This window comes from Acanthochromis polyacanthus, chromosome 9 (genome assembly GCF_021347895.1).
Source record: "Acanthochromis polyacanthus isolate Apoly-LR-REF ecotype Palm Island chromosome 9, KAUST_Apoly_ChrSc, whole genome shotgun sequence".
Lineage (NCBI taxonomy): Eukaryota > Metazoa > Chordata > Actinopteri > Pomacentridae > Acanthochromis > Acanthochromis polyacanthus.
Window position 1 is genome coordinate 35,054,517 of NC_067121.1, and position 22,694 is coordinate 35,077,210.

Consider the following 22,694-nt stretch of genomic DNA (forward strand, 5'->3'; position numbering starts at 1 on the left):
TCAACAGACATCATTACAGTGGGTGTGCAGGGGGCAGAGGAGAGGGCAAGCCGTGGACGTGAGTGTGTGTTTGTGTGAAGGACAGATGAGAGGGCAGAGTTGGTCGCTGTGGGAAGATCGTCTTTCTCTCCAGAGCTTTGGCCTGTGAGGATTGGCTGCATGTGGACGGCTTAGTCTGACAGGGTGAGCAGACGAGACCTGATTTGTGTTTTAAACACCAAAGCAAGCAAATATTGGAGGCTGGGCTGGAAAATTATCTTGGTTTAGGTGTGTGTTGGTGGAAAGTGCATGTGTGCGCCCAAGGGCTTTTGCAAAAGATATATCTGTACCACTAATTATGACTTTGATTCTAAAAAATTCAGAGCCACAGCTTAACAATAAGGCTTTATCTCACAAATAACCTACATCTCCCATGATACACCACGTCCATTTTGCTCCAAAGGCAAAAACAACGCACCCAGTCTCCACTTTCTCTTCTCAATAATCAATTTTGCTTCCTATTTGTGTGCAGTTTTGGGATTCACATGCAAAATATAAGTTAAAGGGCCACTTCAACCAATATTTGTTTGCTCATCTTTGAGAAGAACATGTTTGTAACTGATAAACATTTCCTTTAATGAAAGTTTAAGTGTGTATCCGGATATATAAGTGCTTGCACAGTACATATGCACGGTCTATCCGCTGCTGACTGAGGTTAAAGCTATATCTTCGGGGTCTGTCTCTGTATTAAATAAAGTGATGTCGTGGTGAGCTCGCCTTAAACAGCCCTATCAATCTGGTCCACTTATGGACTCCATAAATTACAAACCATTCACAATGCATCACTTATGCTCTGGCTGTAGCCACACAGCAAGCGAGGAAGGAAAGAAGGATTATAGAGGGAAGGAAAGGAAAGGAAAGAGGGACAGTTGGAAAGTGAAAGCGGCTAAGAAGAAGGGCTTAATAGTGGAGCAGAAAGTGCAAGAAAAGAAAGACAGGAACAAAGGAAAAGGGTGATTTTTATCCATTCATCCCTCTACGTATCTGTCCATCTATTTGTCTCCCCTTCTTGCTTTTAAGTCCTCTGTACTGTCGACACTTATTGCATGTCGCCATATTTTCATCCCTCAAAAAGCATTAGAAAAGCCAATGTCAGGGTGGGGTAAGTGAATTAGGATTGGTTTTTGCCTCCCCTGGCCACAAAGAGAGGTAGGGTTACCCACAATAAGATCAGAATGAGACCAATTTTGTTTCCGTTGCCATTCAAAACAAACAATGGGCACCTAATAGCCCTGCAGCATCTGTGGCCTCGCTCAGGCCAAAACACGCATGATGGCCCTGGTCGATAGACGCCGACAGCTAGATGGACGAGTGGAGTCGCGCAACAAGAGAGCACACACAGGCATGAAGGCGGCCACACACTTACATAGGCAGACAGGCTCGTGTGATTTCGCCCTGATAGCCGCGAGCTGCCTGGAACACTAGTTAGCGGTTGCTGTAAAAGTGGTCTGAGTGCCTCTGAAGACACCGATCATATCAGCGAAAAGAGGAGAATAGAGGCTTATCGACTCAGAGAGGGTGACAGACAGGGAGAGAAAGAGGGAGGGAAAGGGAGAGTGAGGATTGGTGGTCATGTCTGGCCAACACATACTGTAGGTGATCTAATCTTGAGGCATTACACTGACAGACAGCCCGTAATCAGTGGCGACTATTTGAGGATTGGGAATGGATATATGGATGTCGAAGAAGATTTGTGTTTAGTTGCAAATCTTCTAGTCTCTTCTCGAAAGACAGGAAATACAGGAAATGTCTGGCCCAGACAGGAATCAAGCCAGATATTTACCATTTGAAGGCATTTAGCTGGTGTGGTTTGCACCCTAAAGGCCAATTCATGCTTCCCTTGTCCACAGGTCTACAACGGTAGATGTGATGTAAATTTGATCATCCACCCAGACCTGCACAGGACTGTCGGAGAAAAAGTGAAGAACTTCGCCTCTGTGTAAACCCCAAAATTCAACATTTCTAAAGTGCAAGCAAAATGACTGGACATGCATAAGGAACACGAATGGTTCTAAATTCTCCAGAAATCCTGTGCTGCCCACTGTGCTCGACACACCTCAGGAATAATCACTGATATGATACTACAGCCCAATCTGCAACAAGCTGCTATATCCTGTAAAAAGTCATAGTAAACCTTTCAGAAACATCAGTGTTTTTTGTGTTTGATATGAGGGACAATACAAAAAACTGTGTCCCAACCAACACGCACCTGTTGTATTATGTACAGAACCACATGCAGGTCCAGTTTCAAAGTCTTGAATAGATCTTAGTCACTCAGGTATTGGGTCACCTCCACAACCTGGACAAGATGTCAAAACCAATGTCCCTTTGTCAACAATAGCCTTTGTCACACTAAATAAGTGCTTTTAACCTAACTTTACTTCTTGCTTAGATGAAGAATTCCTGAATTCCTGGATTCACCACAAGCTATGTAAACTGGGCTCAGATCAAAAAGGTACCTTGAAGCATTCGTATTGGATTGTGAGTGGCATTTTTCACTATTTTCTGATATTTTAACAGATAACTTCCCCCCAGATGTCTTCAGCTGTTTTCTATCTCCCAGAGTGTTCCATGCATTCCTTTAAATCCTCACCTGTTTCACCTTTCATCAAAATAGGGAACATCTCAACTGTCATTGTTACACCACAAAATCTAGAGTTAACTCAAGGAAATTCAGGTAATAATTTGTGATAACAAGGAAAATGTCTAAGCAGGTCAACTCTCCACCCGTAATACGCCTTCCGGGTTCTACTGTAAGTACGTAAGGATGCTCTACGTACAGCAGCCTGACCTCAGACTGGCCTCAGCTAATGATATTAGGACACGTTGCCGTTGTAACAGGGTCACTCATGGTGCACCTATACGCACACATGCAGACGTCCGCACACACACTGGATGACCTATGAACATGCATTCACACACACACAAAGTCCTGAGTCCCCTGGGCGAGCTGTTAAAGAAGCTTCCCTCTCTGGTTGCCTCTCATTACAGCCCATTAGTCAGGTGCATTCGAGAGAGTGTGTGGGGTCACCCCTCACCGGCTAACAAGTGGGGTAACGGTGTTAGCGATGGAGAGGCCGAGGGAGGAGGGGCGCTGTGCTTACACCTGCCCACACATACCCTCGGGGTATTGATTGCAACCGCTGTTTCACCTTTGCCTCTGTGACCTCCCCAACGATGTGTTTATTTACTCTGCCACACGCAAACACACACGTCTGAAACCCAGTGCCTCTCTCTCACAAACACATATATGTAACCAACAAGGGCATTAGGGAGGCCTATACGGTGGTCCCCGTAACACCAGTTTTGATAACCTATGCAGCACAGGGCAGACTTTGGCCTTCCATAAGCCTTATGACTTCACCTGAGAGCGAGGAGATGGAAATTTATGGAAGATGGGCAGAAGGTGGACACTTTTTCTAGGTTTGCATACAACCTGGATGAAATTATATCACAAGTGAACAGGTGGCAACTAGTCTAGATCATTGATATCTATTTCTGTCATAATCATTCTTATATAAATGAATGGCTTGTCTCTCTGCTGTTTCAAAAAGTCCACAAACAGTCATCTGAAATCTTTGTAGGTTGGCTTTAATAACTGACAATGTAAACAACATCTTGAGGACATAGTGTTGTAGGTGGGTTTCCTCTGTCACTTGCAACATTCTAACTCAAGGCCAAAGAGGTCACTGGAGGATCTACTTTATCAGCAAAGTGAACCTGACATTCCACATGTATCCATCCACCTCTTCACTTTTCCCCCCACAATGTTTCCTACACTCCCCCCTCCCTCTACTCCTTCTGACACTTCAGCTGATAACATTATAACACAACATGGATGGGTCTTAAGATACGCAACATAGAGTTTTATGAGTCTGCCAACCCCCTGATGAACTTTACCTAGACCCACCGTGTGAGAAAGGTAATGCATTATGCATAATGCTGTTGTGAGGGGAGATATACGGTGTTGAGTTTGAACCTCTGTGTAGTATTTTCAACATGTCCACTGTGCATATCCGCTAATATTCACCTAAATCTTTGAATGACCTTGCAACGTGACGTTGGGACTGACGGTATTACTGTACACTGTAGACTTTGATAATATATCATGGGTGTTTTTGGTATTGTGGGCAGATCACATCCATAACGATTTATTGTGTCTGTAAATGTGCCATATACGATACAATAAAGACACCAAAAGTGCAGCAAAGTCCAGACTACAGGGAGGGACATGGATATCCACCTGTGCCTGTAAAATGGATCAAGGTTGAAAAATCTGATAAACCACTGAAAAAAAGGTGTAGTTGAACTTGCAAGCCTTTGACTCAGTTAATTTGTCCTGTATTTGTGGCTAATACAATAATTTAACTAACACATTTTTGCTCAAAACAGACAAATCATAAATGTTCAAAGTGGGCATAAAAGTGGAGCAATAGAATTTATTTGGGGTCATGTTTCTAGTCACATGATACATTTAAGTCCAATTATTTTCATTTATTCTCAGTTTAGGTCTACACCATCTACTGTGAGGGAAAATGTGGTTTCTTAAGGTGTAAAAATGCTACTCCGTTAGCACTACATTGGTGACATACAGAGCTTTGTTTTTTAGACACTTGTAAAGAAAAGACAAAGTCATAGAAAACAAGAAACTACTTTGCAGTGGAGTGAAACCAAATGGATCTACATAAGAAAACATTACTGACAGGTGTGTTGTATCTGCAGTCACAAATAGTCTTGATGTCAATCTCTGTTGTTTCCTCTCTGGTTGAAGCCAAGCTTTCAACTAATCACCCTTTGACCTATGGAAAGCATCATCACCAAGGGGTGATGTGCTGTTGACTTGTTGGAAGACTTCATGCAAGCCTATTTTCAGAGGATCTGTACTGGTTGAATTTCCACAATCCTTCACTGTATAGACACAAATGGACACCAACGTAGAACCATAAATCCATCTTTAGTTCCTAAATGCTTCATTACATTAAACTTGCTATTGTTCACTACTGAACATGTACAATAGTTCACAGCAGGTTTATCTGAGCTTTTTTTTTTGCTAGAAAAAGCTGTTTGATAAGAATGGCGGTGAGCACATAAAGATGTTTCAAGTGAAACCAAAGGAAACAGCTGAAAGATGTTACAGGATTAGAATCAAGGGCTTGATTTTCCATCAGTTTGTTGACTGGACAGTAGGATTTTAGAGGGAGTACTCACTGTATGCATGTGAAGTAGATGTAAGTACACATAAAATTGTTGATAGGCATCCCTATGCACATTTGTCATATTTTGCGCATGCATGCATATTTCTGTGTGTGCTTACAGTATGCATGTGTGTGTGTTTGAGCCGTCAGCCAGCCGGTAGCCAGGCAGGCTATCCATAGTGATTAGTAGTAAAATTTTAATGGGGGATCCATACATATGTCTATCTGTCAGCTTTACGAGGGCGTTTATACAGGCGAGTCTCACCATGCCAGCCTGGACTGCAGACAGCCAGGACACAGACTCTGTTCAGCACACACACAGCCAGAGTGTCGCTTTCTGTCACGGTCTGTTTTAGCGGTGCCACAGGGACCAGTACTGTCACAGCGCTGTCAGCACCGGGTGCTCGGGGCCCTAAATGAAGGCATCAAGCGCTCTCATCCCCCCTGCAATAAAACCCAGTCAACAAGCCCCCGCCGCGGGCAACACATAATGGGCTTTTTATTTCCGTTTGGTCGCCCCAGCCTACGGAATTAAAGCCCAGTTTGGTGAATGGAGGACAAGGTGGTCTCAAGGTCACTGGGAAAGCTGGAGGGTGAGGACGACACCTTTAGGTTTCAAAACTGAGAGTCACACAATTCCTAGTTCATAGTCCTCTGAGGAATGCTTAAAGATGCAAAATAACGGTTAAAGTCAGCAGACAACATATCTAAAAAGTGTTTTATCTGGAAATGTGCTAATAATCATGGTGTGCTGAGCTAGAACAGCAAAGAGGCAGAAAATTGGGCACAAATCTCGATTAAATCTGACATTTTAGCAAGAAATGATAGAGAAAAAATATATTTTGACTCAAAAAATGTTCCAAGTGTGACTTCATGACAATCCTTATGTACATTAATTGAATGTATTTAGAAGCTAAACCAAATTTGAAATGCTTGAGATACTCCAAAATTTGATGAATATTTTTGTTTACTCTATAAAGTCATCAAAATATATAAAAAGTTTCTTAGTTCTTTGAATTGTAACAGTTTTAGAACCACCTCTCTAACAAACATTCCAAATATTGCATATTACTTTCAGCAGTCACAAGAGACCAAAACCTTGTTATTGCTGCATCATTTCTAGCTGAAAAGCTGAAATGAAGCTCCAAGTTCGCAGTCGCGCTAATTAGGAGTGTAGTTTGGCAGCTGCCCAACAAATCCACCGTGACCCCAGTGATCTCATTTACCCTACCTGCTTCATTTAGAAAGGAACAGGAAGCAAAGGATCTCTGCAGAAAAGGTTATGGGTCAGTTCATGTTGTTGTGTTAAAGTGCACAAACCGATGGTGTGTGTTAAAAACAAGCCGAGTGTGTGTGTGTGAAAACAGGATACTTCATGTGGTGGTATTCGGTAATGAGAGGAAAAAACAACAGAGGAACAGAGTGTAAACAGCGACAGGTGTCTGGTTAGGTTAGAATTACTAAAACAGACGTAAACACACACATTCTGCACACTTACACATCAAATTAGCGAAATTAAACCAGCAGAACTGAGTGCAGCAAAGATTTAGACGATATGAGACAGCAGCAGATATCAGTGACATGCTGATAGCATTTTAATGAAGGTCTATTTTTATCACTGGTATCTGGAAATAGCGTTATCTTATTAAGTCTACATTCAATGTTTAACGAGGTCCAATCGAGAAATGATGATTGTTAGTGTAACCATACAAGAAACTATAATGAGTCATCCATTTGTTTTTATGACTTTTCAACCCAGTGAGCTACAAATCAGGGAAAAAGGGATAACATTCCAAAAAGGAACGCAATTATCAAAAAAATCTTCTTTGTTTATTTTTGCTTTTTGAGCATTTTATAGCGATATTCAAAATATTTACTTCACCCCAAATACAGTGTATGAGAAACTCACGATAAAGCCAAAGGGATATATTTCTGTGTACTTTGGTCTTGGGCTGGTTTTCATTGTTTGGGATATGGCACATATGCTCACTGCTCAGTAGATTTCCTTCTTCCCACATCCAGGAAACAGAACACTGCCTATTCAAAAGTATCTGAACACCTCTGTCTCAACACTTTTGTGTATTTAGTCTGGGTTGTTTTTCATAGTTTGTTCTATTTGAAGGCAAATCTTGATGCAACAACATGCAGCATAGAAGTGCGCCTTCAACTTTGTGGCTACAGTTTGGGAAAGTCTTCTGTGTTTCGCCATAATAATGCCTCCATCTGCAACATTACAGGCCATTGTCTAATTGACATTTTTTCCCAGTTGTGTGTGTAAGACCTTGACTGACCTACAAGAAACTTCAGGACAATCCAGCACCTCTGGGGTGAACTGGCAAACCACTATTGCCCAAGATCGGAGCCTGACCTCAGTAATGTTCCTGTGATGAATGAGGGTAAACCCCTGCAGACAAGTTTTGAAATCTGGTGGAAAGTCATTCTGAGACTAAAAACTGGTAGGCAGATTAGTGCTGCTTATAGTTTGGGAATAAGATTTTCAGAAATGACATATAGGTGCCATCAGTGGGTGTTCATGTAGTTTTACATAGTGTACTTTCACAAGGGACAATGTTCGCTGTCAATTAAAGCAAGCCAAATGACAGAAATGGAAGTGGGAGGTTTTCTCTGACAAATAGACCTGGAAGAGATATGCTATTATGGAAGTGGCTAACCATCACTGAAGTACTTAGTGAATGTCTCCTGATAACGCAGCTAGACTCCCTTTTAGGTGATACTTTACTTAATTGAGTGTGAAACCTTTATCACTATCAAGACAGAGAAGCGGAAGAAGGATGGATAGATGAAGAAAGACAGAGGAGAGAAAGAGGATGAAGGAGAGGACAGGAGGGAGACTTACGAGAAAAGAAGAAGAGCAAAGAAAAGGTGGAGAAAGGAGGTGAATGAGTGTCCCTCAGCAGATGGAGTGGTCATATAGGCAGGTACCCTCCAAATGAACCTCCACCCCTCCCCTCGTATTAACCCCCATCCCCTCCACCCCCAGTATACTGAACCCCACCACTCCGTCATGCTATTACCTCCCTGTCTCTTTCATTATCTGCCGTGAACTCTAGGTAACCTCGTCGTGGCCATTCTTTATGTCACGGCCCGCAACGCGAGCCGTGATTTAGGCCCATCCAGTCCACCTAATTTGATTTCATCATCACGGGGTGCAGCGAGAAAGAGGGGGGAGGAGGGTTATGTTGTGGGAGAGGAGAGGGGAGAAGCAGAAGAAGGTGGAGGTGACGGCGGTGGAGGGTTCGGAGGGAACGAGGTAAGGGGATCTCAGGAGGGGGTCACATCAGTAAGCGCTAGCCGAATGACTTGAAGAGGCTAATAAAGTAATCAAGGCCTTCGTTACATGGCCATAATATTCGCCCTAAAACACTGATAACTATTACCAGGCCCAATCATTAGGCAACATTAATAGCTTTTTCCTCCTCTCTCCTTTCCTCTCCTATCCTCTCCTCTCTTCTCTTCTCCATCCATCCATCCCTGTCCAATACAACGGACACCATTCTAACACCCAAGCAGAACAACAACATCTGTGATTTGTGCCTCTAAACAACTTATGTTTACATGTTTGTGCTATGAAGTCATGAAGTCCACATACGGTGGCCATAGGATAACAACTAAAGTGGTACTTAGCTGATTTGTTTTTGTTCCCTTACCTTTACCAAAAGGCTATTATTGTAACCAAAACAGAGGTTCCCACATTTTAGAAAAGTAGCCATTCTTACCCAAACTGTGATGTTCCCATAAATCTAATGAATCTCTTTTTGTTCTTTATCCTGTTCAATCTTTACTCATGCCACTGTTATATCATAAAACATCTGTAAAACTTTTGGAAAGCCCAGACAAACCAGTCTGCTGATAGATGCTGTTCGATCAGATAACGCTTCTGTATAGTGAGCAAGGCCAACATAATTTTTAACTTCATTTGGAGGACTTGTTGTTTTCGATGATGAAGTCTCTGATGTCGATTAAAAGAATAGCTACAAAGTTGGAAAATTGTTGTTTTGTAAGTCCTTCAACTTAATTTTAAATGAGTGTTTACTGACTGATGAAGTATGAACAAGAAAGACAGAAACTGTGACTTAAAGCTGCTGTCCGGAGTTTGAATCGCAGCGTCTCCCAAAACACTGTTGGTCCCACCCTCCGTCCCTCTGATTTTGCCCCTTTATTTGTGCACGCGCGCAGTACATGAGAGAAGTGCCCGGAGTGCTGCAGCATCTTGCCTGTTGTGCTGTTTTCCCCTCTTCTACATTTAGTACATTTAGTAAATAATAAAGGAATTACGTTAGAATGCTGTATTGAGTCTAACTTGTCCTAATACCAAAATAACATAAATCTGCTAGGACGAACTAGTAAAGTTTCAATATGTGATTACACTCGTGTATCCCTCTCGATTACGTTGTTTATCAAACTTAGTGCATTTACGCGTGTATATGTGTTACATTGTTTATTTATTTCTATCTAGAGTTCAGAATTGCATGACTCCTCTGACGAAGAGTATGTCCCAGACGCCCCAACATCTTCCTCCAGAGGTCGGGCATCTAAACGAAGCCGTCAGGCGGGCTACGGAAGCCGTGGTCGGGGAGCGACGCGAGCACCCCGAGCCAAAAAACGTCCTGCAGTCTCTTGGCCTGACAAGCCGTGGGACTGGTAACTTTTCTGGAAGTTGCTGAGCCCTGATGCTCTCTCCTCCACAAGCAAAACAAATGTGCACGCGGTTGCGTAGTGCGTAGCTCGCCCACCTCCGCATGGGCTTGCTTGCTGTGCGCGTAACCGTTGATTGACAGCATGACAAAGCTGAAGCTCGAACTTGATTGGTCGGCAGCGACCGGCGCTTTTTGGAATAACATGGGGGTCTATGAGAGGAAGGCGGAGCTCAGGAATAAATTTTCATATCACGTTATACTAACTTTATATTATAGTATCGAACTAGACTAACACATTTAAGCTTTGTTAAAAAATGATACATACATTGAAAACAAACAGAAACTCCGGACAGCAGCTTTAATCTTGTAAAATGACTGCACACAACTCACAGAAAATAGATGTTAGCTGAAAAATACAGCTATTCTCAAAGGGAGAGTATCACGGTTGGGTTGGGATAGATGTTTGAGAACAAAGACTGTCACATGGGAAGCCTGTGTTTTGTAAAGTTGGGAATTTTAACATTTATGTCTATGGGGATTCTTTTGGAGTCCGTCTCAAGTGGACATTCGAGGAACTGCAGTTTTTGGCACTTCTACATTGACTTCATCTTTGAACCCTAGAGGTTGCTGCTTAGCCTAGCTTTGACTGAATACTAACTACAGCGGTGGCAATTAGAAAACATCGTCAGTTTTAGGAGTGAAACACAAACATTGGAGCGTAATTTTGATCGAAAATGCTTTTTTTTTTTTTACTTTATCTTAACCATTTTCAGGATTTCTTTACACAATATGTCATATGTTGCACCAGTTTTATCATTCAGCATGCAGAGTAAATATATTGTCTATTTATCTGTCTGTTAATATCATTTATCAAAGTCAGCTCATGTGTCAATTAGCCAATACAAAGGAGGAAACACCTGTACAGCTGCCAATACCATGCTACCCCCACTGACATGTCCTCCACTTCTGCAGCCTTATACACACAGACACACACAATTGTAGACACATATTCAAGCCGACAGACATGAAGCCTCCTCTGTTTCACATACAGACACAGACACTGTCATTGCAGGGTAATCATCAGCCATTAGGATGCACGGAGAAAGACAACAAAGCAAAGTGTCTTCGTAGTCAAACTGGTTATTATCTTTCGCTCAATACACCGTAAAGGAAAGGAAGGAACACAGAGAGGTGGCTGTGGTAAGGCCATATGTGTAGTTAACTTCCACTTGAGCTTCAGATGAAATTATGTTATGTCTTTGTTAGCCTGTTATGGTAAAGAGGAGGGTGGAGACAGAGAAATAGAGACATTCAGAGAGAAAGTCTAGACAGAGAGTCAGAAATGATGCTCTTATCCCTTCCTGTGTTGCGCTCAGAACGCTTTACGTTGCTGGTCAATGAGTCCCAAAAACAAACTGCCAGCTTGTGTTTGAATTGAAGTGCAAGTGCAATGAGGCATCTAATTCAACTTAACAGGATAGTCTGTATACAAACCATCTTTTGGAGGGTAGGGCTTAAAAGAAATAAGTCACAGGCTTGAATACGAGACACCGATTTAATACAAATCTATAGGTAATGACATCAGTAGCTTTTTCACGTTGAAAACGGGAACCATCTATCAAAGTCAGAGTTGAGGAGAACGCCTCTTCACTCTTCAATATAAGTCTTTGACGGGAACAACATGGTAATGCATAACGATCGCTTGAATGTGATTATCTTCCAGAGGGGAAAAATGGCCATCTATTTTCAGTGTGTATGAGAGTGTTGGAGTGCTCGTAACAAAGTCAACCCAGACACTTGTACAAACCTCTCCTCCTCTAGAAAGGGTTATTTATGCTCTATATGAGTACTCACTCACACACACAAACACAAACACAGACACAACACCACAATACATAGTAGCTGAAAGTTACCGTGGCAATTCACCAGTCAGTCAGCCAAATGGAAGCTATGGCCATTCAGTTGTGTTGAAGCATGTGCTGTTTTGTTGTTTGATTATAAATATATGTTTGTGTGAAAGTGCATTAAGGTGTGCACGTTCCAATTTGTGTTTGTGAGAGCAAATATATGTATTTAATCTACTATAACCCAAGTAACAATTTTAGTGGTGATGTGGGAGTCAGATTTTAAAAAAAAAAGTCCTATATCAAGAGCATTTGTTGAAAGCAATAGTTTGATATCTAGGCATTTTACTAATTCACTTTCTTGCTAACAGTTAGATAAGAAATTTGACACCAGTCTCACATCTGTGCATCAAAACGGAGCTAACTGGAGGTGATTAGCTTAGCATAGGAGCATGGGAAAACAGTTAGTTGGATATGTCTAATAGTAAGTCACAGACTTCAATACAAGGCACAGCTTTAATGCAAACTCACAGTTTACAAAATAATACATATCTTATTTGTGTATATATTTTTTTTCCAAATGTGCAGGATGTAGCAATGGCTGCTGTTTGCCTGTTAGCCTCACAGTTAAAGCAGGCTGCAGGAAGTCACTGCTCTCAGTCACTGAGAGCCAAGTAATAGCTCACAATAGAATAATAACTTGCTAAGTGCTAATTAAGGAGCTCGAGAGCTGCTGGTATCCCTATGTTTTAACTTTAGGAGGAGCTTTTCTTGCCATTTCTATCTGCTTCCATTTTTTATTCCAAGCTATGCTAATTTCCTCCTGGCTCTAACTCCGTAGTTAATTCACAGACATGAGAGCGGTATCGTGGAGTCACACATGTCAACTTATATGGAATATCTTATACAGATTTCTGATATTTAAGTTGCTTTCAGACACCTAAAATTATACAGATTACAAAAAAAAAATCCTTGTCAACATATTTGCATGTGTGGTGAAAATTCAAGCTCAGTCAGGTGGTGTGCTACAACCTTCAGCAGATTGTGTTGTGCAGTGATGTTGGAAAGCAGAGTTTCAGTCCTGACCGCATTGGTGGAGGTGTCACCTGTGGCTGATTCTCCCTCTGATACACATTCTTCTGAAGCTTTGCAAAATGCTCCCTGGCATCATATGCACCAGACGCTGCCACTGCGATGTTTAACCCACAGACTGTGCAGTGTGTGTATTATTCTTTTTTTTTCTGGTACAATCATGCAGTTGAACATGTCTTGTTGTTGACTTTTTTGTTCATATCCAGTAGCGTTTTTAGAGCCTACGGATTTTCAGTGAATTTCGTGGATTTACCTGTATTCATCAGATGGCACAGATGGGCATCTGAAGCAATCCAGTGCAGCAAAAAATGCAAATTACAAAATTCTTAAACTTTTGCTTTACAGAATAATAACTGATGAGATCTGAGAACACATGACTTTGGGACAGCTGAGTCTGACAAGGTAAGAAAGTCTGATAAATTGCATACAAAAAGACAGTTTAACCAGAATTCCCGCAAAATTGTCATTTTGTTCACCAGAAATCTAGTTAAACTGACTTATTTGGCATTCAAGCTGATGTTTGTGTGCATAGCTATGGCAAGCACAGTGGAACAATTAACTTAGTGAGTAGGAATGTCAAAAATAAGAGGCATAAACACCCCAAAACACCCTGTAAGCCTGTAATAATTTGCCTGCATGCATTATTATTATTGTCAGTGCACATTTTTTTCCAAATAATTCCTCTTAAGTGAAAAGCATCGCTGCTTCGGCGGCGCAGAAAACATCCAAAAACGTGACACTTCAATGACGACTAAATATTTAATCAGTGCCAGTTATTTTCTGCCAGGTTGTGCCTCCATCTGGGTAGCAGCCGAGCGTAAGCGCATGTGTGTGTGTGTGTGTGTTTGTGTGTCATGTGTGTGACCTCAAAATGAAGCATTAAAAGAAAGGACTGTCTGCATTCCTCTTTGTGTTTCTCACACACTCAGTTCTTTTGCGCTTACACTGGCATCATTACTACAACGCTGCTGTATGCAAAGACCATATGTTCAATTTAGCAAACGCCAAGATATCATTGATAATGATTACTCCGATGATGATGATGATGTGTGCATAAAGAGGGAGAAACCTCGAGGGCGGGGTGCGTTGCGTGACTCATTGTGTAGCTTATGGAGTATGTAGGTGTAATCCAAAAATCGGTTTCTGCACATTCTGCTATTGTATGTAATGTCCATGTGTTCAATTTATTTAAAGGGGATAAATACGTGAGGAATACGTGTTCATTTAGAGGGTGTCGGAATCACTCTGGCGTGCTCCGTTTTGAATATGTGCACGTTATAAATCAAGTGTTTTAACCCTTATAGCGTTCCAATTCAGTGCTCGGGTGCAATTTTTTTTGTTGGATTTATGGACAAATGAAAAAGAAGAGAGGGGGAAAAAAAAGGGTGACTTACCTATGAGGAGAAGCCAAACAGAGGGCGAACAAGGCACATGGAAAACAGAGAGAAATTGAGACAATGTTAGGAACATTACTAAGCAACATATGGCCTGTAGTTCCACGTCCAGCCTCTCTGAAACCATGTAATGATCTTTATATGAAAAGGACTTACTTCACAGCGCCGCAAGATGACCGTAAATCCTAAGTCACATTATTCTCCACCACAGTAATTATGTGAATAGCATGCATGTCAACAGTTATATGTGTCCTGTTTGAGACTCTGTGTGTGTGTGTGTGTGCAGAGTTTTTTAATGCCACCCAGCAACACAGAAAAACCTTGTTAAATTCAAGTTGGGAACAGACGTACTCTCCAATGCGACCGCAACCTCCCTCCTCCTCCCTGTCGCTCCTCTCCCTCCCCTCCTCTTCCTCCCCCCTCTCTCCTTACTGTGGTGTAAACACAGATTGTTAGGTTAGGGGTTAAAAGTGTTGTGCTTAGATTCTCTCAGCACTAATCTGATTTCTCCTCTCTTTGCGCGTCTATATTTATTTGGTTTTGTCAACACTCACGTCTCCCTCTCTCTCCCCCCTCCTCTCTCTCTCTCTCTCTCTTTCTCCCTCTCCTTCTCCCTCTCTCTCTCTCTCTCTCCCCTCTGCCAGTGTATTGATCGCTGCTAATGGATTGGCTCTGATTCCGGAGACGTCTAACATGCTTTCCTATCCTCTTATTTTCACCCGGGGAAATCAATGAGGAAAGGCCTGCAAATTTAGACAGGATCAGGTTTTAAGGAATCTACAGTGAGCCACAGCCCACCGGAGTGTGAGGGAGGGAGGGGAAAAAAGGGGAAGAGAGTGTGTGTAGGTGAGCTGTTAATGACAAACAGTATGTGGCTTTATGTGAGAGATGCACGTGTTGGCAGGGATTTTGCGGTTTTGCTCCATTTGATGATCTCAGCGAGGCAAACGACTGTTGATAAAAACACAAATCAATGAGCATTTTTGCTAAAACTTTCAAACTGTTTATGCCCCCTTAATGTAAGTCGCCTTTACTGTATACTATGCATCATTTCATGCGCAGAGTCACAGTTTGCGCCTCTCAACCTCATATTGGTTAGATTGAACAGGTTGATTTACACTCAAACATCTGCTATAAAACACTCTAAATTTGAATTCGAAATACACTGAACATCAGTGTGAGATTTATGTCGGCTATAAAAATGTGGTAACTATATTCTGCATATAAAAGAGTGGATAATTTGATATGATGTGGGTTCAGTCTCAATCGTGACCCTGCATTCATTTCTACATTATGTGTGCGTGTCGCTGAAGACAGGTACATTTACTCAAGTAACATACTTAGGGACAATTTTGCACGGTACTTGTAGATGATTGTGGAATTTGTATTTTGATGCCTGTTAGACTACATTTCAGAGCCAAATAATATAACTTGACTTCCATATTTTTTTAGAGAGCTGAAGATATTAAATATTACGATAAATCTGCAATGTGTAGAAAATATTTTGCATGGGAAGTATGTTTATTTGTGACGTGCAAATGCAGTTTGCCATTATTTCAAGTCAAATTGTGACTCCTCAGTGTCGTTGCATTGTAGTATTGCTACTTTTCCTTATAATGCTTGGTAAGTAATCCAAGCACCTTCTTATTTAAGAAAAAAAGGCAAAGAGCCTCTATCTTAGGTCTTGTGCACACTATAACAAACATTTTCCTCTATGTTTGAGGCCCTCACCCACACACAAATTGTTTTTTAAGTCACTTGAATTTTCAAACATCTTCTAAAGGGCAGATTTTTTAAAAATGTTATGTTTATGTGAATGTACTGTATGTCTGGTTTATAAAATAAAGAGTTTGGGAGATAACTATGTCACAACTCATTCCTGCATGCCCATGTGCTGTTATTTATAATGAGCATGAGCCTGAAACAACAATAACAGATGATATATACTGCATATATAAACAGCTTTTTTTTCTCGTAAGCACACAAAAGCCTGTTTTCATCCACATTTGCTGTTAAAAGCCCGCAAAAACGCCACAATGACAGAATGTTCCTCTCTCCTATTTGATGTATTGTTGATGTAGACTGGCCAAGGATGCTTATTACTGCGTTTCTAGTCATTGTTGTCATGTCACGTGCACAGAGATACTTGCAAAATGTGAACATGTTTTATATTTTTACTAAACTTAAAGGAAAGATATCCATCCAGAAACGTACTAGTGCAGACGAGGCCTCGGTGTGATTTTCCTGAACATGTATTGACCGGATGCACCCACATGTCCACATGCTTCGCAACTATGAATAGAAAGTTAGACATCAATCGGTGAATACATCATCCACGCTGACACACCATTTAGCATCTCTCTCTGATTCTCTCACAGCGAACCTCTCCTCCTCGTTTCCTTCCTCTCTCTGTCTTAATCACACGACAAAATGGCCAACGTGAGAGTGTGATCCTGCTCGGCTCCTTTGACCTTCATTCACTGTGTGGCTAAATTTGCTGATGTGACTGCACAAATAAACATGCACGCACACACACACACACACACACACACACACACACACACACACACACACACACACAGTAGGATGAACATGGACAGAGACAGAGGTCCCCACTGCTGCTCAAACAACGGATGGAGCTGTGTAAAATCTGAGAAGGTAATCAATGACCAATGAGGAGTGTGACTCTTTGTGTGTGGGTGTGGGTGTGTGTGTGTGTGTGTGTGTGTGTGTGTGTGTGTGTGTGTGTGTGTGTGTGTGTGTGTGTGTGTGTGTGTGTGTGTGTGTGTGACAAGCAGGGGGCAGAAGGGCCCAGCAGGTTTGAAACTCTATCCCGGGGCCAGATCATTTATAAATGGGAGGATATTGATGACTTGGGTGTGTGTGCATGCTGATGTACGTGTGTGTGTGTGTGTGTGTGCATGTGCAGGGAAAAAGATTGCTCCTGAGTGTGTGCGTAGGTGGGAAGATATCAATGTGCTCCCTGCCTCTTCACACAGCAGAGCAAATTGGAGAAGTTGTCAGGAGTCACAACACGAGGGGCCAGCCAGGGGACGAAGAGGGCTGCAGGCAGGACGGCGCTGGAGCTGGTGGCTGATGTGAGGAAGGCCCAAAGCATGATGGGATGGGGAATGGATGGGGATGGGACTGTGTGTATGGAGTCATTTTGAAATCTTGATTTCCTTAAAAACCCATCGAAACTCTGTGAATCTACTTCCATCTACGTTGGCAGAAAGGGTGTAGAAATGAAATTGTGAACCTGGAATGAGGCTAAATTGTTCATTAAGATTTTTTTTTTTCTCTTGCGGCTCATTTCTCTGAAGTCTGGGATGTGGTCAACCTTCTACAACAGCTGCTTAATACCCAGTGGATGTGAACTTACTGCCAAACAGATTTGGGTGCTTTTTAAGTGTTGCACACCTGCATGTTAATGCTTGCTGGAAGTGACTATTATTTTGATATATAGCCTAGTCACTGAGTTGAAACATGTCTTGACTATTACAGATGAACAAACTTTAAAATGGCATTTCAAAATGAAGACAGTCTCTATTCAGGCAAGCACTTTAGCACCGTTCCAGAAATGGAAATCACTTGATCATTTACTTACAGTAGGTGCGTGTTTGCTGGCACAAATTTTAAGCAGGAGGTTGGTTGGTTGTAGAAAATAAAGCAGGTATTTCCCACAAAGGGAGGCAATGCCTGTTATTGCCGGTAATCTCTGTCTTGCATTGTCTTAGTTTTCCTTCCAGAAAAAGGTCACATAATAGAAATATGACGAATCAGAGAACGACGTGACAGTTTACAACCAATACCCACTTTCCGTTGGATTTGAGTCACTTTTGACCCATGTGGCGCACCAAAGGAAGTTTGATTGTGCCAAAATTAAGACAAATAGTGATTGGTGGACTTAACTTCCTTAAATGAGCATTCAAGAAATGTAAGTTTATGCTACTGGTGGCGATGTTGAATAGGCAAAAACTGCTGGTGATCATCGTCCTCTCTAAGTTTGACCAGCAGCTTTCTCAAAAGCCTCCATTTGAAATCCTCCATCCTAAAACATCTGAGTAATGTGGGCACTAAGTTGCAAAAGTTTTGTATTTGTTTAATTGTAACATGAATTGCAACAATTAATTCTCCAGAGAAACTGTCATTCCTCCAACATGTGGACTTCAATATCTACAAAATGACTCCAAGTTTTTGGTAGATTGATAAATATTATTGACAGTGTCCATCAACTGCTAGTGTCCATTCATTCAGGAGTTTAAAATGTTGAACAGAAATGGGCAGATCTTTGATTGCTACCAAAGAGTTAACTCATCATCATTATATACAATCAAACCACAAATAAGAGCCAAGAATTGTATCTTCAGTATGTGATCTGTGTCTTTCACCTGGAATCTGATAATTCCATCTTGGATGAAATCTTGGAAACAAAAAACATTAAGCTCGTTCATGAAGAGATGATGGAGACGATGGAGGATGCAGAGGGGTGTTTCTCTGCTCAAAACTCCTCCCTCTCCTGAGAGCTGTTCCAATGACACCCACCTCCCCCTCCTCACCCATCCATCCCCTCCACCTCCCCGCAAACACTTTCACTCTCCCACACAGCAACAGAGTGGCTGCCGCTTTGTCCCCTTACACAAACATTCCCAGAGAAAAAGGGGGCAGAAAACCATTTACCCCCTTTTACTTACTAACCCCCGACACCCCCCACTCCACCTCCCCTTTACTGCCCCCCTTGGAGGTTGTATTGGGGCAGAAAAGGGTATCCTGCCTCACTTTCTCCCTCCCTGTTTTTTTCCTCCCCCCAGTTTCACACACACACAAACATGCGCACACATCCAAACTGAACCCACCCGGTCAACAGCTGTACATGAGGTGACAAATTGGGGTCTTTGTCTGCTTAAAGGGAGGTGGGGGAACCCCTACTTTGCACACCCACACACACACACACACACACACACATTGAGCCATCCACCTCTATTGTGGGCAAGTTCCATTGCACACCAGACAATAGGCATTGCCCCCGATGTTTAAGAGCAGAAATATGGTGGTGCCTTTGTGGGAGGTAGAGAGCTTCAGTTCATTGAGAGAGTGATATAGAGACAGACAGATTAACAGGGAGAAAGACAGAGAGTGCATAAGGCAGAGAAAGAGGGAGCGAGACGAAGAAAGGAGGGAAAGATGGATCAGCCGTTCACGTGGAATAGATGGAAATTGTATGAAGCAAGAAAAGCAAGAGATAACATTCAGCCCAGAGAGTGGTTTAAAGCCAATGTGGTCACATAAGGAAAATAAGAGTCCCTACACTGTGATAATTACCTTTAATTAAACATTTTTTGAACTTACATCCAGTACATTAAACTGCTGGCATCCAGGCCTCAAATTGGCAAATTAAGTGAATGTGGGGAAGGAGGTTAGGATGGAGACAGGAATTTAAACTTCACTCATTTTTTTCGGTTGCTGTGGCAGGGTCGGTTACAAATGAGTCTCGACAAAGCTCATAAAGATGCCCAGAATAGACCCGGCGTCTCACCACACTGATTATTACCCCGCTGGCTTCTCAGCTACACACGTGTTCAAAAGAAGTGCTACTACTACTAATGCAGTTAATATTATTGGTCCTTTCACAGCTTTTGCTACATTTACGGCTAATGCTGTTATTATGACTGCTAATAGGCTTCTTTTTATTTAGTTACCATTATAAAATCTATACAAGCTTTGAAGGAATGCCAATCTATCGCACCAAATTGCAATTTTTCTCAGTAAAACACTACTTTCCACTTAGTTTTCACTTTAAATGAAAGTGTTTCTTGCTAAATAAGAAGGTTGGTTTCACCCAAGTATCTTAATGCAAAGATTAGAGGGAGGGGAAGAGGTAAAATGTGCTGATTAGTGGATCTTTGTGATAACCTGCTAATCAAGTTCTGGTTTCTCGTTCCAATGTCACGTTTCTGAAGAAAGTCCACACCAGATTCACTTTCTCAAGTAATTCTTTCCCACATTGTCCTCACTTTTAGATTCCATGCCTAATAATTAACGAAATATTGTCAATCTTGAGCTACTTAACGCTTGATAAACTTCCCACAGCTGAAGTGAGGCATTCAGAAGCTCTGAAAAGGGGCTCGGTGACAGTCTCTGGAACCCAGGTTACCCAACACACACATGCATATACATAACCCGGCTGAGGTGGGCTGACCCTCGAGGTGAAAGAGCTAAGCGTTTGACAGACTCCACCTCTTAACTTGTTAACTTGCTAATTAGACCTCACAGTCACTTCATGGGACCGGACAATAGACTGCAGGCTGAGCGATGAGCAGGCTGTGATGTGCGCGCACACACACACACACACACACACACACACACACACACACACACACACACACTAACCCTAAAAGCTAACAACCCCCCATACACTCTCTACTGATGTGACCACCTGCCCCCTCTTGCTCTCCAAAGAACAGTGTGTGTTTGCCTTTGTGTGTGTGTGTGTGTGTGTGTGTGTGTGTGTGTGTGTGTGTGTGTGTGTGTGTGTGTGTGTGTGTGTGTGTGTGTGTGTGTGTGTGTGTGTTTGTGTGTGTGGTGGGGTGGGTTGATGATGATCTGGGGGTCCGGTTGTTGTGTGTGGGGTCTTGTTGCCACGGGAACGAGGCGGGACTGATATATAGGGTGAAGGATGCTGTCCCCTCTCCCTTTACTTCTACATGTCTCAGTGTCCCCTTTATACACACGACTATAGCCAGCAGAAAAGAAGCAGGGATAATGTGTGTGTGTCGGTGTGTGTGCACGGTGTTTGCCCAGTGGTCTCCAGATCGGGGCTAAACGGGGTTAAACATCTATCCATGTTAGAGTCCTGTTCTCAGAGTTCTGTCATTAGCCCGCAGCTTAGAGAGCTATTACTGACACAGCTGCTGCTGCTCGCTGGGTAAACACACACTCATCCACACACGCATGCACACACACACATGCACGTACACAAATACACTCTGTGGTATAGCGAGTTGCCCACAGGGGACTGTGTGTACTGTCTGTTTGTGGAGCAAGGTTGCCAAATATCACAGGGCTAAAACAGTCAATGTCCAACTGGCATCCAGTCGTTGGTTTTGTCCAAATGTGTGTATGGGTATGTGTGTGTGTGTCTGTGTGTGTGCAAAAAAAAAAAAAAAGAAAAAAGGAAGGCATTAATCAACTGTACTATAAAGCAGTCATTTGCTGTGTTTTGCTTTGGCTTTAATATAGAGCAAAACAGTTGGCTGATTAATCAATCAGTCGATTGGCTTTTAAATTAATCAGCAACAATTCTGATCATTTATCAACCTCAAAATGAAACATTCTATGTCTCCAGCTTCTTGTATGTGAAGATTGGCTGCTTTTCTCTGTTTTCTTTGATAAAAATGGGAATATATTTGGTTTTAGAGTGCTGGTTGGATAAAACAAACTGATTATGTCAGTGTGGGCTTTGGACCACTAAAAAATCTTAAAGAAGAATGAAAAAACGGACAAAAGTCTGGTAATACATGAAGGGAAAAAAGGCAAGAAGTCTTCAAAAATTGTTTTCAGTTGGCCAAGTTGAAATTAGGCTTTTATGTCTGCTGGTACCAGACATGTTTCATGGTATCTGGAGGTAAAGACAACAAATCAGCTGATCACTCATGAGAGTTAAATGTTTGCGACATCAGAACTTATTCGAAACAGGTGTTTCCATCACCCTTTTTGGTCTTTTTCAAAAAAGTCAAAAGCTAAACCAAGTGTTAAAATCAACTTCTTCTAAGTTGGGGCACTGGGACCTCTAACAGCTTAATCCAGCCAGCTGAGCTACAATCCAATAAATGACTGGTGGATAAAATAGTACAGACGGCTCAGAGCACCATGTGAGTGTCAGAGTCGTGCACCTTCATCCTCCTGCCTGGAAGAACCTACAAACATTTACTGGAAATAACTCGATAAAAACAACCTGCCCTGTAGAGTCGGCCCTCACAGGAGGTGTTTGTAGCTCCCTTTAGCCTCGTGGCATCTGGGAGCGCCGTGGGGAGTCTGTGTGTTAAATAAATGACTGGGGAGTTTAGCCCATGTGCTAACCATGTTAGAATAACACGAGCAGCGCTGGCCCCGCCGGGCAGCGCTCAAGCCTAACACAGGGCTCTTCCGCTGGGTCGCCTCCCCCGGGTGAAGCCCAGGCTCCACCCGGGGCCTTGTATATTTTTCCCTGGCTGCCTCTTTATTTTCCCTCAGCTGAAACCAGTCAGATCAAAGAATGCCTTAACCTTCTGTCCTCCCGTGCCTTCATCCAGACCTACACCGACTGCTTTTTTTTTCGAGCCACCAAGGTTGAGAGACGAGGAATGGATGCCAGGGAAGGTGTAAAGAGTTTGACTACTCATCTGAAACAACTGGCTGTACCCGGAGGGCTTTGAGCTTTATGACCGCAGGGGAGAAGAGGAAAAAAGATGGAAAGAGAGCGAGAGGACAAGA

The 22,694-nt window shown here is 42.3% G+C and overlaps 1 protein-coding gene across 11 annotated transcripts in view; it reads right to left on the reverse strand.

The window, feature by feature from the left end:
• Window positions 1–22,694, reverse strand: part of rnf220a (ring finger protein 220a) — a 188,008-nt gene that overhangs the window by 90,393 nt on the left and 74,921 nt on the right. For 7 of the 11 annotated variants that reach the window (XM_051953607.1, XM_051953608.1, XM_051953604.1 and 4 more), the window contains one exon: window positions 13,082–13,111. The exons of the other annotated variants lie outside the window; for them this stretch is intronic. In XM_051953607.1, coding sequence (XP_051809567.1) covers window positions 13,082–13,111 — 30 coding nt within the window. The remainder of the gene's footprint in view (window positions 1–13,081; window positions 13,112–22,694) is intronic. 11 annotated transcript variants of the gene reach the window in all.